Source organism: Schistocerca americana, chromosome 6, assembly GCF_021461395.2.
Source record: "Schistocerca americana isolate TAMUIC-IGC-003095 chromosome 6, iqSchAmer2.1, whole genome shotgun sequence".
In the NCBI taxonomy this organism is placed as follows: domain Eukaryota; kingdom Metazoa; phylum Arthropoda; class Insecta; order Orthoptera; family Acrididae; genus Schistocerca; species Schistocerca americana.
The window spans coordinates 429,514,817-429,533,394 of record NC_060124.1 but is presented as its reverse complement, the minus strand read 5'-3'; the positions used below and the strand labels follow the sequence as shown (position 1 = coordinate 429,533,394).

General features: G+C 38.5%; 1 protein-coding gene across 3 annotated transcripts in view; it reads left to right on the top strand.

Moving 5' to 3' along the window:
- LOC124619745 (ankyrin repeat and IBR domain-containing protein 1-like) overlaps positions 1-18,578 on the top strand; it is a 527,110-nt gene that overhangs the window by 505,354 nt on the left and 3,178 nt on the right. For all 3 annotated transcript variants that reach the window (XM_047146322.1, XM_047146321.1, XM_047146323.1), the window contains one exon: positions 75-484. In XM_047146322.1, coding sequence (XP_047002278.1) covers positions 75-484 — 410 coding nt within the window. The remainder of the gene's footprint in view (positions 1-74; positions 485-18,578) is intronic.

Here is an 18,578-nt window from a genome sequence, read left to right as displayed (position 1 = left end):
ATATTTTAATGTTTTATTAATAAAAGTGAGGTTTGCAGATGCCACAACATATATTTCTTTTTCTCTGTTGACAGTACAAGTCCAGCTCCTGCTGCCACAAGTGTGACTGTCAGTAACGCACAACTGAGAGCACCGTCCCAGGCACGTTCACTGCGAATACGCATATGCCGTTCCCCAGGGGCTGGCGGTGGTGGCTCTGGTGGGGTCCAGAGCACTACATCTGGAACAGACCGTGCACGAGGCCCTCTGGAGACAGACTCCAGCAATGAGTACGAGAGTGAAACGGGCATTCCCCGCTCCCCGACGCTCTTCATCAGTGGGGTGTCCATCAGTCGGACGCCTGAGCCTGCAGCAGTCCCTACTCTGCCACCTCCTGCAGTGCCCGAAGAGGGGTCGCCAACCTCTGGTGCTGCCTCTATTGCCCCTACACAGCCTATTTCACCAGCCTCTGTATCTCCAGCTCCAAGCTCACCTCGTGACACTGGTATGCTTTCTATTGCTCACCATCACATTTTCCCCCTTTATTTCTTGCTACTTATTTTTTGTTGTATGAGTTGTGTATGTAAAAGTCTTCTTCCTTCAGTGAAGTTCACTATAAAACTTTTATCCATGTGAGCAGAATGTTGATCTCTGTCCAGATTAATGTTTATCAGGCCATTCTCTATTTTACCTATTTACTGCAGATAAGTATTGATATTTAGTTTTGTTTGTCACTCCATAATGCATAATTTTGCAATAGAATGCTGACAACTACTTCAACTAATTTGGCTCTTGATCCAAGGTCATTAAGAAATGTTACTCTGACAGTGCTCAAACAAAATGCAGCTTATTCAAGTCCTGCTGTGGCTTACATTTTATTTACCAGTGTTTGGACTCCAGGGAGAATAGTGGTAGCATAAAGTTTCTGATCAGTAGTGTACAGTGAAACCCTTGTTTTACATTTTCTTGCAGTCCAGAGTTAAGAAACACAAAACTAAGGAAAATGGAGATCTGAGAAAAATGTTAAAACCGTTGAAATAGGAACAAAAACATGCAGTTGGCATGTATAATAAAAAATCATAATCCTCTTCAATACACTGTATAAAATTTGTATAAGTGAAGGAAATTAAATGTGCAATAAGATGTTTATGCCTTAATTTGTGGTAATGAATTTCATTTGTTTTTTAAAAACTCACAGTTCTTAAGAAACACAAATGTGTAATAGCAAGTAAAAGTTCCTCATCAATTGAAATTGGTATTTGGGTACAATGTATGACCACAAATTATATGTCAAAACACTTATTTTTGAGAAATTCCTTTGTGCTCACACAGCAGAAAGCAAAAATTAATTAACATGGCACATTAAACTGAAAACTATGTTGTATTTTGTAAGGCATTGGAATATAACATGTGGGATGTAATGACAGTGGCACGTAAAGTGCCCTCCGCCACACACCGTTGGGTGGCTTGCGGAGTATAAATGTAGATGTAGATGTAGATCTGCATGAAAAGTAAATTTTCAGCACTTCAGAAAATGCTTTCACTTCTACATAGACTCCCGTCATTGAAGGATCACTCCCCCCTCTCTATACATCCAGCAAGCAAGCTCATTTTATGTTTGTTAGTGCATAGTGATGGCTGCACTGGCTGTTGGATGATGTAACAAGTCGCCAGCCAATAAGAGCTGACTAGCTGGAAATGGCTGATGTTTCCTTGACTCTGACTGAGCATATTCTTTGAGACTCAGTGTTGGAATTTAAAAGGTGATATTGTTATTGAATACAGTACATCAGAAATATATGCAAATAAATGAGACTGAGCTATAAGTGGCACAGGAAAAGATTGTGTTCCTTCATCATGTATTTGTTAAGTCCCGAACACTTTCAACACTTCCGTTAACTTTCCTTTTTTTCCATTGCTGCCGCAACCATAGCAGTGTGGTGAAGATAATTGTTGCAAGTTGCATTGCCAATGCCTATGGTGAATTATGTCAGCATTTGCTCTCTAATGTCTCCCCTCTGCAGAATGGCCTAAAATAATACCTTAACTCCAGCACCACCCTTGGTGCAAACTGTCTGTCAGTTGTACCACTTATAACTTATTCAGTCACATCAAATGTCAATAGGAAGAAAATGGGATGAAGTCAAGCAAGATTTTGAATAAGAAGTTAGAATTGGGGTAAACCTTACTAGGAAGCAATGTAAAATCGGGGAATTTTTAGCATTGATCTTATGGGTTTTTCACAGGGGCTATGAATTTATGGAGTAGAATCACAAAAATGTAAAATTGAAGAACATTAAATCTAAGTTCCACTTTATCCACCTAAGTTATAGATTAAAACTCAAAGTTCCATGCAGTGTCACATGGAGCGACAGGGAGTAGCAATAATAAATCTTGGCAGTCCATTTAATGCTCTTTGAGAGAAGTTCGTTATGTCGATTTCAGTTCCTCTTTTCTCATCATTAAGTACTCCACCATACCAACACAGACACAACATTACACTGCACAAGCTTTCATCAGAGTCATCTGTATGACTGAGATAGAGATTTGACAAACCATATCCAGGTTGGAGTATCTAATGTTTCTTAATTCTGGATTTACCCTTATTCCTGCACCATGGGCCATTGAAGTTACAGTTAATGTTATCAGTATAAGGTTTTGGAACGATAAAGGTACCTTTAATACTAGCACACTGCTTGATCATTTCTACTTACTTTCGCTTATTAATAAAATCTTCATAGTAAATAACTTGTATCTAATTATACTGAAAAACTCAATGATGTGGAAGTCACAATTATCATCCTCTCTGGGAGGCAATGACTTCTCAGCCTGTCAGCTTTAATCTGCTAAAATCAAGACCAGATTACTTCCAATTAAAGAATACATCCCTTTTATTGCAGTAGCCTGATTGCTATAAAAGTGAATAAGTATTTCTTGTGTGAAACCAGTTGACCTAGGAATTGGTAATAGCTTTCTAAATTGAATTGTGTGTGGACTGTATGAGGGTCCACTTGAAAGAATCTTGGATACCAATGTATGGTGAATGCTATGAAAATTTTGTGAAGTTTATTCACTTCAGGGTAACACTGTGATACAAAAGAGTTGATATCAATTGGCGATGCAATGATTTAGGTAGCCTCCTATGACATGCTGTTGATGCGGTCATGATTATGACAACAGTCATAGAAATAAAGCAGAATGAACATTCATGTTGCTAGTGATCAGGGAAGTACCAAGGACAAGAAGGAAGTATGTGGCAGTTTCTAGAGGAGAGTATTGTTGACTGGCTGGGTCACATCCTTTTTAGTCATGGTAGTGCAGAGTGAAACTAAATCAGCAAGGTCTTGTCCTCTCTGTATGACTAATACTGGTGTTAATATAATAGAGGGAAACATTCCACTTGGGAAAAATATATCTAAAAACAAAGATGATGTGACTTACCAAATGAAAGCGCTGACAGGTCGATAGACACACAAACAAACACAAACATACACACAAAATTCAAGCTTTCGCAACAAACTGTTGCCTCATCAGGAATGAGGGAAGGAGAGGGAAAGACGAAAGGATGTGGGTTTTAAGGGAGAGGGTAAGGAGTCATTCCAATCCCGGGAGTGTAAAGACTTACCTTAGGGGGAAAAAAGGAGGTCTTTAAATATGTCTGCTTGTGTCTGTATATGTGTGGATGGATACGTGTGTGTGTGTGCTAGTGTATACCCGTCCTTTTTTCCCCCTAAGGTAAGTCTTTCCGCTCCCGGGATTGGAATGACTCCTTACCCTCTCCCTTAAAACCCACATCCTTTCATCTTTCCCTCTCCTTCCCTCTTTCCTGATGAGGCAACAGTTTGTTGCGAAAGCTTGAATTTTGTGTGTATGTTTGTGTTTGTTTGTGTGTCTATCGACCTGCCAGTGCTTTCGTTTGGTAAGTCACATCATCTTTGTTTTTAGATATAATACTGGTGTTATGTAGACTTTCACTGCTGCACAGAAAATACTGATTTCTCACATTTGAAGATGTTGACAAGTGCTGAGTCTAAGGTGTGTGCAAGTGTGCAGCTGTGCTTGCTGATGTATATTGGATCTTTGAACAGGTTTGAAAGCTTAAGTAATTTTTAGAACTTGTTCTGAAGAAAGATATGCTAACTTTAATGCTTTATGATGGATTTCCAAGCCTGGGGCATATGATGTGGATTAGAAAATCTTTGTATGGTGCTTGGTAGTTCTGACAAACTGAAAACTCGCAGTTCTCTATGCAAGAAATCAATTATCGCGTCTTATTTAACTGGCCTGGTTTCTTTCATGACTGGTGAAAATGTAATCTAGAAATTAAGACATTTCCTGGAATTAAGTTTTTTTTTTTTTTTTTTTTTTTTTTTTTTTTTTTTTTTTTTTTTTTTTTTACAAAATATTATTGCTTTCTGACAGACACAATGCCCTCTATAAACATTTGTCTACTGGACTGTGCCAACATGTTGTCGCATAGATCACTGTAGACTGTAGACAAACAATACCACTAGAACATGTTTTCTGAGCACTGAGCTGAGACTGTGATGGGGTATCCATAGGTATCCATAACATGGAATCTACTTTTGATGACATCACATCAGAAGCTAGTAGAAACTGTATAAACAGCATGAGAAGTGAGTGTGATAATATGAGGGACATCCAATAAGTAATGTGACATATTATTTTTCTGAAAGGAAGTTGCTTTTATTCAGCATCACAATACACTGTATTGTTCCCTACTTTTTTTGGCTACGAAACCCTATTTTTCAATGTAATCTCCATTCAGTGCTGGCCTTACACTACCTTACTGAGAGAGCCTGTATGCCTGGGTGGCATGAGTCTACTGGTCAGTGTCAGAGCCAACATCCTGCTGCATCAGTAACCTTCCTAACATTCACATACTGCTTTCCATGGAGTGCATCCTTCATTGGGTGAAACAGGTGGAAGTTGGAAGGTGTGACATGTGGGCTGCAGGGTGTATGAGGGAGAACAGTCCAGCGAAGTTTTTTTGATGAGTGTGTCAACACTACCAACAGAGATATCCAGTTGTGCAGCAAGGTATTTGATTGTGATCCATCAGTCACCTTGAATGAGAATGTTTGTACATTCCAACATTGAAGGAGTCACAGCTGTGTGTGGCCAGCCAGTATGGTAGAGATCAGACAGGTTTGTGTATTCTTGTTTTGATGATGACAGACACCTCACCCAACACTGTGCTTTGTTCACTGTTGGGTCTCCATGCACATTCTTCAAGTGCCTCTGAATACCTGCAATGCTCTGGTTTCCTGCCAAAAGAAAGTCAGTGAGAGCGCTCTGCTTGGAACACACCTCTGTTACAAATGCCATTTTGAAGTGAACATATAGGGCTGCAACCCGTTGGAACTTCATGAAACTGTAGGGGCTGAAGCAGTTTGTTGTTGCATACCAAAGTCTGCATTTTTTAACTGAGATTTTCTGAGAAAAAAATGTGTTGCGTTACTTATTGAATGTCCCTCTTACATCCAGGAGGAAGAGCGAATATGAGAACCACAACATTGGAAGGAAATGTAAAGTTCAGGAAGGAAAGTGGAAGAAAGAGTTGGTGGAGAAAAGGAGAAATTCTGGACAGTATTATTTTTCACTAGAAATTTGATGTCAGTAAGGACTGTTGTGCAAAGCTATATTTTGTAAAAATATACACAAAAGATGAAGAAGAGCTCCATGAAAGCTTTTGGGCTGTAAGGGGAAATAACGCACAAGGTAGTGGAAAGTTCAGGTTGGAATGGCAACTCACCATAAAGACTGGCAGTCTGGCACAACAAAAAGACTGTTACACACTGAGCTTTTGGCCAAAGCGTTCTTCAGAAAAGAAAGGAAAACACACACACACACACACATTCACACAAGCAGGCACACCTCATGCACACATGACGCTATCTCTGGCTGCTCTGACCAGAATGGAACTGTTTCAATTGAATGGAAGCAGCAATCCTAAGTTGGGTAGGGAATGGAAAGGAATAGCAGGATACAGGTAGGGTGAGAGAAGAGTGCTTTCGGACAGTGGGTGCAGGGACTAGAAGGAAGCAGGACAAGCCACACACCGTCAGGTGGCTTGCGGAGTATAGATGTAGATGTGTAGATGTAGAAGCCTGCCAGGTGCAGCATCAGGAGATTGTGTGTGTGTGTGGGGGGGGGGGGGGGGGGTTGGAGCAGAAAAAGAGACTACTGGGAGCACTGGTAGAGAATGGCACACAGTGAGGGTGAGGCGGTGTGATTTGAGAGGAAATGATAGAGCAGAGGCGGAATAAATTATTGGATGGAGGGCATGGGGCAGCAGGTTATTGTAGGTTGAGGCTGGGATAATTTCAAGAGTGGAGAATGTGTTGTAAGCATAGCTCCTATTTGTGCAGTTCAGGAAAGCTGATGGTGGAGGGAAGGATCCTGATGGCCTGGTTTGTGAAGAAGCAATTGAACTCAAAAACATTATGCTCAGGTGCATGCTGTGCCACAGAGTGATCTACTCTGCTCTTGGCCAGAGTTTGATGGTAACCATTCATCCTGGTGGATAGCTGGTTTGTAGTCAGCAGTGTTTGCAGCAGAAGTGGGATATGTCATGGCTACTTTCACAGATTCTGTATGACAATACAAGACTACACATTTCCTTGACTATTTTGTTGTCTGGGAAAGACAACAGCAGCAATGAGGCAGGGATTCCTGTGCTACTTGAAACATTTAGAGGTGCAAAAGAAGGTCCGAACCCTTACATAAAATGGCTGCAGCAGTTGTCAAGGTCAGTGATCAGCAAAGCCTGAACACTTTATTCTTTCTTAGGCAGGTACTGTGATTTATTACCCACCAAGAAAATTTGCCCCATCATCAGACTCTGAGGCCCTCACATTTTCAGAAATATGTTACTGTTTATGATGCACAGTACTAATATAAAAGAATATCATTTGTAACTTAGGTGTTCTCTGGAGCAATGACTTAACTGAGATATAATGAAACTGAGTTACAGAGCATCCTCAGTTTCTCATACATGGATCAAATTTCACTCAAATATAGACAAAAGAGCTTGGTTTCAAAATATCTGATGCGATAGTGTAATATGTAAGACTTACTGATTTGAAGTGTCAATGTAATATCAAATTTAAGTTTTTTTTCCCTTAGATCAATGCATAAAATAAGAAATAAAGTGAAATCTTCCGTGTTTTAATATGAAACAGTTGTTAAAACTAGAAGCAGGAGTCTGAGACCTTAATTCAATAAAAATTGTATTTTCAAGGTGTAGAAGTGGACAAGGAAAAAAAAAAATCCTGAGTTCTGCCTGGTTGAAAATACACCTTTTCCCGGGTAAAAATACATTTTCTTAGATCTTGATGTGCAGCAACAATTATGCTGTGTATCTTCATATTATGATACGATGCATATTTTCATATTACAAAAGTATGTATTTGAATTCCACCAAGCACAATATGTTAGTTTCTGAAGCACTGAAATCGAGATTGTGAAGCGCTTTAGTATGCCAATCATTGCTCATATAATGTGATCTCACCAGCTGATGATAGCAGATTTTTAGAGCATATTACATATGATGTAGTCAGCCAATAGCAACATCACTGTTCCATAGTGCGAACATACAAATAGGAAAAGTTAATGGTTTAAATTAATATACATGATATAGCTACAAGAAAAGCTAATCTTTCACAGATAGTGTCGGTCTTCTTTGCGTGTGTTACAATTTAATATACATCACATAAATGTGCCACTAAAATTATAAATAATGACATAAATGTCTGGTCTTCTTGGCTTGAAATTCTTCTAAGTGGCTGGCCCTCAAACTGTTAAGCTTTAAATGTGAATCAAATGCTCTATGATTTAAGAAATTCAAAGCACATTTGCATATATAACATAATTCATTTGGCATAAAATGAAATTTACTTTGAAAGTAATGATTTTGAACCACCATTTACAATATTTTCCCATCACTTGGTAGAATTCATTTCAATGGTTGTCAGAGAGTGCCAGAAAATGGTGTTACTGTGCATGAGCAGCTATGATGACATAGAAAACTCACATGTTCGCATCTATATAGCATTAAGAGATATTACATTATGTTATAAATGAAACAGGACATCAGAGCATACTCTAAGAGCATCGGAATTACATAAACCACATTAAAATGAATATTTCGGCAGAAAGTGAAAATTCATATGTCCAGAGTCACAAAGAAATAGGCCCCAACCTGATATTAAGCTTTTGAATGCAGTTTTCGGGCTGCAAAGTTTCTTAGAGTACCACTATGGCATAATGCCATAAGTGCCAGAAGATCAAAATGGGTACTTGTAATTCAGCAAACAGTTGACACTAGCCAATAGTGTGGAATAAAGCACTTTTTTTCTAATAAATTTGCTCCCTCTGTGGAAAAAATTAATTTAAAAAAATTAAGTCTTTAGAAAATCAACAAAAATATCTTCATTGTTATGCAAGGCAATTAATGCTTGACTGGCAAAACCTGGAAATAAAATAAAATCAGAAAACTGAAATTAATAACATATTTTAGCCTTCCATAATTGTGTGAATGTATTTTAATTCACTTGCTAGCTACCAGCCATAGAAATCTGTTTTGTTTTCAATTTTCGTGTTATGTGAGAGCTGTAAATGAAGAGGAAACAGCAAAATCACTAAACCTAAACATGGCTCACATGAAGACCATCCCCCTCCCCACTACAACTCAGACTGCTCTATGCAGGCATGAAGCTGGCAACTTTGGCACACCAGAAAATTTTTTCGTGGTAGCTTCTAGCAGCTCGTTGCTTTTGCTGATACAGCTAACAGCCACACTTAAAGTAGCCATAAGCAGGAGCAAGTACTGCTCATAAGTGACTCAACTGCACATGTGCATGAGCCCATTGGCAACTGCTCAAACGAACCTAATGTAAAATGTTTTGACGTCATGCTAATCGGAAGAAGTTTGTTGTCATGAAGTATTGCATAGGCTTCATCCTAAAGCATTTGACACATTTTGCTGTTGGCAGACACTTATGTTTTGTTATTAGGTATTTCCTTTGCAACATAAATTTTACTTTATTGCCCCCCACCCCCGCCTTGTTTATGGTTTATTGCTGCATTGCTGCAGTATCATTGTGCAGTAGCTGGATAAAGTAAAATTCTTTGTTAGAGTATCAGTTCTTACCGGAGTTCTTACCAGTCAAAATTACAAAAACTTAATTGAAAACTAAAACAACAACAAAATTCCTGGATTTTTTCCAGAGTTTTTATTAAACAAACATATTTACTTTGCAAAGTAAAATAATATTTTAAATCTCTTTCCTAAGCTATTTTATGTAATAACACACTGAATGTGAAGAATACTCCAGCTTCAAAGAAACTTTGAAATAATCAATCAGAACAACTCTCGGAAATAATCAATCAGAACAACTCTCTGATAATCTGTCAAAATGCAGGTACTGTTGGTAGTTGGTGGGATTAATGTGGATAGAGGAATGGATGGAGCCATCATAGAGAACATCTTGACGTGATGGACTGAGGAGAGGGTGTGTTGACCTTGAGTGCAGATCATGAAGATATCATTAATGAATCTTAACCATCTACATCTACATATACATCTATACTCCGCAAGCCACCTGACGGTGTGTGGCGGAGGGTACCTTGAGTACCTCTATCGGTTCTCCCTTCTATTCCAGTCTCGTATTGTTTGTGGAAAGAAGGATTGTCGGTATGCCTCTGTGTGGGCTCTAATCTCTCTGATTTTATCCTCATGGTCTCTTCGCGAGATATACGTAGGAGGGAGCAATATACTGCTTGACTCTTCGGTGAAGGTATGTTCTCGAAACTTTGACAAAAGCCCGTACCGAGCTACTGAGCGTCTCTCCTGCAGAGTCTTCCACTGGAGTTTATCTATCATCTCCGTAACGCTTTGGCGATTACTAAATGATCCTGTAACGAAGCGTGCTGCTCTCCGTTGGATCTTCTCTATATCTTCTATCAACCCTATCTGGTTCGGATCCCACACTGCTGAGCAGTATTCAAGCAGTGGGCGAACAAGCGTACTGTAACCTACTTCCTTTGTTTTCGGATTGCATTTCCTTAGGATTCTTCCAATGAATCTCAGTCTGGCATCTGCTTTACCGACGATCAACATTATATGATCATTCCATTTTAAATCACTCCTAATGCGTACTCCCAGATAATTTATGGTATTAACTGCTTCCAGTTGCTGACCTGCTATTTTGTAGCTAAATGATAAAGGATCTATCTTTCTGTGTATTCACAGCACATTACACTTGTCTACATTGAGATTCAATTGCCATTCCCTGCACCATGCGTCAATTCGCTGCAGATCCTCCTGCATTTCAGTACAATTTTCCATTGTTACAACCTCTCGATACACCACAGCATCATCCGCAAAAAGCCTCAGTGAACTTCCGATGTCATCCAAAAGGTCATTTATGTATATTGTGAATAAACCATACCAAGGGCTGGGGGTTTTAGGAGGCTACGAAGGTTTCTTCTAGATGGTGCATAAACAAGTTTGTGCAGGAAGGTGCCAGAGGGTGCCCCTGGCTGTGTCGTAGATTTTGTGTATACCTTTTCTTCAAAGAAGAAGTTGTTGTGTGTTAGGATAAAGTTAGTGAGGTGTATAAGGAATGAGATAGTGGGTCTGGAGTCTCAGAGTTATTGGGAGAGTTAGTGTTCAATAGCAGCAAGAATGTGGGCTGAGGGATGCTGGTGTACAGGAAAGTGACATCAGTGAGGGTCGAAATTCTTTCAGTGGAGACTCTATAACCAGCTACAATAGTGTATCACAGATTGATGGGTTTCTTGATATTTGGGAATAGGAAGAAGATTGGTGTACTGAGGACTTGTTTTGAGGCTGTGTAAGGCTACCTTCTGCTAAAGATTGATGTTTTTGGTACGTGACTTGGGGAAGGATGGAGAGGCCAGTTTGGAGGTAAGCAATTCCTGGAAGGTGACCAGGGGGCAGGGGTGGGGGAGAGGATCAAGGTTGGATAGTGGAATGAACTGGGAGAGGCAGCATTAAGTGTTGGGATTATGTTAGCTTTGGTTCAAAGCGTGTCCTTCTAGATTAATGCACTTGGTCCAACGATGTTCCAATGACTTGATCCCATCTTGAAAACGGGTTTTCTCCAGGCCTGCAAAATAGTTGTCGACTCAGGCTATCAATTCTTTGTTTGAAGTGAATCTTTGTCCACCAAGAAAAATTTTCTGTTTTGGGAAAAGATGGAAGTCTGATGGAGCCATATCAGGTGAATAAGGTGGGTGTGGCAACAATTCATACCTTAATTCATGTAATTTTGCCATGGCGATGGCATATGTGTGCGGGCACATCAAGAGTTGCGGCGCCCTTCTTGCAGATAATTTTTTCATTTCTAATTCTTCAGTTAAAATGTGATACAACCTTTCAGATGACACCTGTCAAGCGTGAGTAATTTCACACGCTTTCAGTTGGTGATCTTCCATGACCATTTTGTGCACTTTTACAATGATTTCTGGAGTAGTGACACATCTTGGCTAACAACTGCACAGATCATCATCTAAGATCTCCCTACCAAATTTAAATCCAAACCACATCACCGCTACAGCTCTCTTCCAAGAACACTGATGTGGCATGTGTTTACAGGCAACAGTCCAATGAATATTATGTGAACAACTTGTGCTAGCACTGATCTCTTGTGCTGATTACGAGAACTTTTCAGACCACCATCATAAGACCCTCTCCAAACTTCAACTTTCTATCCTTAGAAGTCGGGGCTGGGTGATGATGAGTCAGTGAATCAGTCGGACCCGATTTCACCCCCTTAAAGGTTGAATTTCCAAAAACACTGAAACATGTATTTTTTATCTCTAACTGAGACACCAATCACCAATTCTCAAAGATTTAGCTTTTAAAATGCTTTTGCAATGAAATATTTTCATAAAACATTTCATGCCCTATTTCACCACCTTAGGGGTTGAAATTTCCCGAACAGTGATGTATGTATGTTTGATTCCTAACAGTGGAGCCATTTACAAATTTTCGTTTCACCCCCATAGGGATTGAACTCCCAAAAACAGTGAAACACTATCTTTTTATTTCTAACTGGGAAGCCAAATCTAAATTTTCACAGATTTAACTTTAAAAATGTTTTCATAGTAAAATATTTTCATAAAAAGTCTCATCTCCTATTTCATCCCCTGGAGGTTCACTTTCCAAAAACACTGAAACATATATCTTCTTTATTTGTAACTGAGAAGTCAGATACCAGCATTCAGAGACATACTTTAAAACTCCTTTAGTAGTTCTTTAATAATGTAATATTTTTTAAAAAAAGCTTTCACCCACTATTTCAACCACCATATGGTTAAATTTCTAAAAATGCTGGAACAAGTATTTCTTTAGTTCTGAATAGAGAAACCAAATACCAGTTTTCATAGTTTTAGCTTCAAAATTCCCTTAATTGTGACACTTTCAAAAAGCCTTTCATCACCTATTTTGCCCCCTGAGGAGTACAATTTTGGGTTGTCCCTTCTTAAATGATGCCTACAGTATAAGATCCACACCCTCTCTCAAACTTCAAGTTTTTATACTTATCAGTTTGGGCTGGGTGATGATGAGTCAGTGAATGTCACTGACCCCATTTCAGCACCATAAGGACTGCATTTCCAGAAACAATGAAACATATTTTTTATTTCTAATTGAGAAGCCAAATTTAAAATTTCATAAATTTAGCTTTAAAAATGCTTTCATAATATATTTTCACAAAGACTCTCATTCCCCATTTCTCCTGCTTAGGAGTGCAATTTTCAGAAACACTGGAACACGTACTTTTTTAGTTTGTAACCAAAAAGTCAGATACCAATGTTGATAATGTAGCTTTAAAAGGCCTTTAGTAGTTCTTTAATAATAATATACTTTTTAAAAATGCTTTCACCTACTATTTCACCCCCATAGGTTTAAATTTCCAAAAATGCTGAAACGTATTTCTTTACTTCTGACCAAAAAACCAAATACCAGTTTTGGTAGGTCTACCTTCAAAATTGGCATAACAGCAACATGTTTTTTTTTTTTTTTTTTTTAAACCTTCATCCTGTATTTCACCCCCTTAGTGATGGAATTTTGAAAAATGCTTTCTTAAAAGACACCTAGAGTATAAGCTTCACACTTTCTCCAAATTTCAAATTTCTACCCATAGCAGTTTGGGGTGGGTGACGATGAGTCAGTCAGTCAGATCATTGCCTTTTATATATAGAGATTTATTCAGTACAATGTCAGACTCTTAAAAAATTGCTATGTTTGCTGATGACACAAGTATACTGGTAGAAAGCCCAAACATATCCATACCAGTTACAACCAAGAGAATAATGGGCAGGTTTACACTGGTTCTAATAAAACAGCTGACTGATAATCGTACAAAGCCTCATATTATAAAATTACGGAGCTATTAAAAGGCTACCCAGTACTGACCTGCAAGAGGCAAAATTCCAGCATTGCTAATACACACATTTAAAAGTGAAAAACCATCCCTAGCTTTCAAAATTATTAGTTGTCTCCTCAGGGAGGAAATAGGGATGTGTTGGGGAAGTATAGAAAGGCCCCAGAAGAAGAGGACCTCTTATGATGAAAAAACTTATGTGTAACAATATATTGTGTGTGCAGTTAAGAGTGACAGTGTTTTGGATTTATTGTGTTGTATAGTTGAAGAGTTGGCAGACTGCATTCTAACTTTACATTGTTCTCCTTTCTTGTGAAGTGTGAAGATAATCACTGTGAGGTTGAAACCAGTTACATTGAAAGATGTTCTTGTGATTGTATCAATATCAGAATAAAAGAATATTTACTTGCAATTGAGCTTTATATGGCACTCTTTTAACAATACTGTCAGAGAACAGCGTACACAGTATTAAAATATTTTGGCTGTTTATTGCTAAGAGCTTAATCATTACACCTCCCTAAAAATATTAAAACATTTACTAAAATTACTGTCACTGAAAAGAAATATCCTGTATATTCATGTGACTTTCCAGACAAAACATCCTGCATCATTGTCATTAAGTACATGAAATATCCTGTATGTTCATTTGACTTCCTGGGCAAAACATCCTGCAGCACCATCATTAAGTACATGTTATTACATTCAAAACTATATACGTTGGTGTAGTCCATGATGGCAACATCACAGGTTATACTGTACTGTTTTTGAAAACTAATCTACTAACATCAACACAGATACATAAGCAGTTCACAAACATGTGATTCAGATGCATTACTCATTCAAAATATTCAGTTTAAGATCCTCTACCATGTGTCTAAAAATTTAGAACTAACTGCCCCTCCTCCCCCTCCCCCCTCACACACACACACACACACACACACACACACACACACACACACACACACACACACACACACACACAAATCAAAGACCACCTTAATGAAAGCACCTTTTGTTATCCTGTCATTCGTCATTAAAGTATGTCTCTTTCCATTTTCCATGATTAAATTTAGTTATTACATAAACCCTCACAGGAAATTATTACAATGGAAATTCAATTTTACATTAACTGATTTTATGTTTTTCATGATCCTACTCCATAAATTCATCACCACTGTGAAAAAAAAAACCATAAGATGAATGCTAAAAATTCCCCATTTTACGTTTCTTCCAAGTAAGGTCTACATCTACGTTCTTACTCAACGGCTCACTTGACTTCATTCCGTTTTGTTCCTATTGACATTTGATGTGACTGAAAGAGTTATAAGTGGCACAAGAGACAGACAGTTCACACCACTGATGGTGATGGAGTTTAAGGAATATTTTAGGCCATTGAGTAGAGGGTAGACATGAGAGAGGAAATGCTGATGTAATCCATGATTGCCATTACCAACACAACATGCAACATTTAGTTTCATCATACAGCTACTGTTAGCTTGTGGCAGCAATGGAAAAACAGGACAGTTGATGTGAAGTTTTCCAGATGAAGCCAATACATGACAAAGTGGCTCAGCTGCCACATTTTGTTGTGTCACTTATAATTCAGTTTCATCTTTTTGTATGTATTTCCGATGTACTGTATTCAGCAATAACATCAAGAGCCAATCTTTTAAATCCAACACTTAGTCTTGAAAAATATACTTGGTCAGAATCAAGGAAATGTCAGCCATTTCCAGCTAGTGAGGTCTTATTAGCTGGCGACTTGTTATATCACCCAACAGCCAGCGCAGCCACCACACCACACTAATGTATTTGTATTTATTTATTTACCCTGTGGATCACATATTGAACAAAGTACACATGATATAGGACAAGTACATAAAAATGAGCTCAGCTTCTTGATGTGTGGAGAGGGGGAAGGGTCCTTCAATTACAGGAGTGCAGGTAGGTGTGAAAGCATTTTGTAAAATGCCAAAAATATACTTTTCATGCAGATTGTGTATTATGGGAGGGATGTCACATGGAAATATAACAAGGGTTTTGTGACAGTACATTTTAAAGACTTTCTTCATAAAATCGGACATGATACAGCTGCAACAACCACATACACTATACACATATATACTTTGCACCACAAACATAGATCATAAAGATAGGCAGCAGGGATGGAACGCATGAAGTGAAACTGTAGCACCTGAGCTTTCTTTTAAACTTAAATTTTAAACAGTGTACAGAAATTCTCTGAGCCGACTTCTAATAAACTTGTAAAGTCAGCTGGGGAAACTCATTTTTTCACATATCTGTTTCTCTCATTGAGAAAAGAAAAACACATACCGGAACCCCACATGTTAGATTCTGACACCTTTCACCATACTTCACCATTTTTTTGTTTAATTCACCATGTTCATCAGTTTTCCTTTTTCCTGGGTGAGCAAAAAGGAAAGATCTAAGAAAATAGCTCAGTTCCCTTGTATGCCAATACCGATTTCATTTTTTTGATGACTTTTCACTTGCTGGTTTTTAAGAATTGGTGGAATTCATTACCACAAATTATTTTATAAACACTGTATTGTACATGTAATGTCCGTTGCTTATATAAGTTTTATACAATGTATTGGAGAGGGATATGATGTGTTCAGTGACTCATAGTATTCTTTGATCAATAATGAATGCTTTTTATTGCTTTCGGTTAATGTGTTTATCGCTGGGCCTGTTTTATGTACTGTTAAGGAAATGGAAAAAAAATAATACTTTCCTCATGTTTAATGATAACACTGTCAAACACATTTCAGTAGAAGATGTAATCTAGAATTGTAGAATTACTGGCAATAGGCACTAATTTTTCTGTTGTTAAAAATGGGAAAAAGTCAAGATTTTTTTGCACAGATATCCTTCTCTTTTTTTAAAAAAAATTCCCGTCACAATCAACTCAACATTATCACTGGCCAAGCACTTATCTCTAGTTTTTTCCAGAAGTGATCCAATTTGAAAATCACTCCATTGCTGCTAAAATGAGACACAACTGTATCAAATGTGGAAGTCAAACACTTTTCCAAAGGGGCTCGCCACTATTGGATTCAATAGACTGATTTACAATGTAGTATCTGACTCACCAAGCCAGTGAATCACATAGCAGTAAGCTATATGAACAGCTGTTTTATGGAACAAGATGTTTCTCAATTTCAAGCTAGGTAATTGTTGTTAAATGAATCTTTAGTTCACTAGTCACCATCTTTAAATTCAGCGTCATTGCAAGAAGACCACAGTGAGTATCTGTTTAATTTCTCAGCTGTGATTTGTCAAAGCCTTCATTGTCTAGTAAAATATATTCAGTGATAAAAGAACTGCAGTCAAATGCAAAATCTGTTCCAACCATCTGAGGAATATAGCTGAAGTTGTGAAGGCTGCTTGAAGAAGTGAAATCAAGTAGTAGAAAGTCCAGGATGGAATAACAACAATAAGGCTAGGATAGACAGGTACTCATCACAAAGAAGTGTTGAGTCACAGACAGACAAAATGGAGAAGAATACTAGAAATATTAAAGCTCAGTCAGCCCTCAGTACCAGGAGACCGTAGGCATATGTGTGCGAGTTGTTGATGTGTGAACATGTAAGAAAGTTAAAAATTTGTAGCATTCTTTTTTATTGTGTCTGTCTGTGACTTAGTGCCACCACTACGTAAGATTGCATCCTTTCCATACAGTTGGAAATATGAAATCAAATTCTACAAAGCTGATATTGATCTTTACTGCACAAGGCCTGACCACAACTTTAGAAATAATGGATGAGGGAAAATCAATAAATAAAAGAAATACTCAAGATTCCTTGGTATTCATATGATAAGAATATGAATTGGAAATCAGGTGTTGTAGATCTACACTGAAGACCCAAAGAAACTGTTACATCTGCCTAATATAGTGTAGGACCCACATGAGCAGAGTACGAGGGGGTGGAGATCTCTTCTGAACAGTACGACGCAAGACATCCCAGATACACTCAATAATGTTTGTGTCTGGGAAGTTTGTTTAAACTCAGAAGAGTGTTCCTAGAGGCACTCTGTGGCAATTCTGGATGTGTGGGGTGTCACATTGTCCTGCTGGAATTGCCTGAGTTTGTCAGAATGCACAATGGACATGAATGAATGCAGGTGGTCATACAGAAAGCTTATGCTTGTGTCACCTGTCAGAGTCATATTTAGATGTATCGGGGGCCCCTATCACTCCAACTGCATATGACCCACACCATTACAGAGCCTCCACTAGCTTGAACAGTGCCCTGCTGACATGCAGGGTCCATGGATTCATGAGGTTGTCTCCGTACCCGTACACGTCTACCCACTCGATACAATCTGAGACAAGACTCGTCCGACCAGGCAACATGTTTCCAGTCATCAACAGTCCAATGTAGGTGTTGACGGGCCCAGGCAAGGCATAAAACTTTGTACCATGCAGTCACCAAGGGTACGCAAGTGGATGTTTGGCTCCGAAAACCCATGTCAATGATGTTTCATTGAATGGTTCACATGCTGATACTTGCTGATGGCCCAGCATTGAAATCTGCAGCAATTTGTGGAAGGATTGCACTTCTGTCATGTTGAACAATTGTCTTCAGCTGTCGTTGGTCCCATTCTTCCAGGATCTTTCTCCAGCTACAGCGATGCTGAAGATTTGACGTCTTACCGGATTCCTGATATTCACGGTACACTCATGAAATGGTTGTAGATGAAAATCATCACTTCATCTGTACCTGGGAGATGTTGTGTCCCATTGCTCGGGCACCAGCTGTAGCACCATGTTTAAACTCACTTAAATCTTGATAATCTGCCATTGTAGCAGTAGTAACCAATCTAACAACTGCACCAGACATTTGTTGTCTTATATAGGCATTGCCAACCACAGTGCCGTATTCTGCCTGTTTACTTATCTCTGTACCTGAATATACCTGTACCAGTTTCTTTGGTTCTTCAGTGTAGAGAAACATCTAAACTCTGAAACTTTTGAACGACAGATAAAAGCAGACTTTGGACATGATAATGGCAAAAAAATTGATTTAATTTTTCCATTCTTACTCCATTCTTGCCAATGTTGTATGGTAATATGTTATGCTGCAATTCTTCATTAAGATAGAAAGTGCTCATTCCACAGAAGAATGTAATAAGGATAAC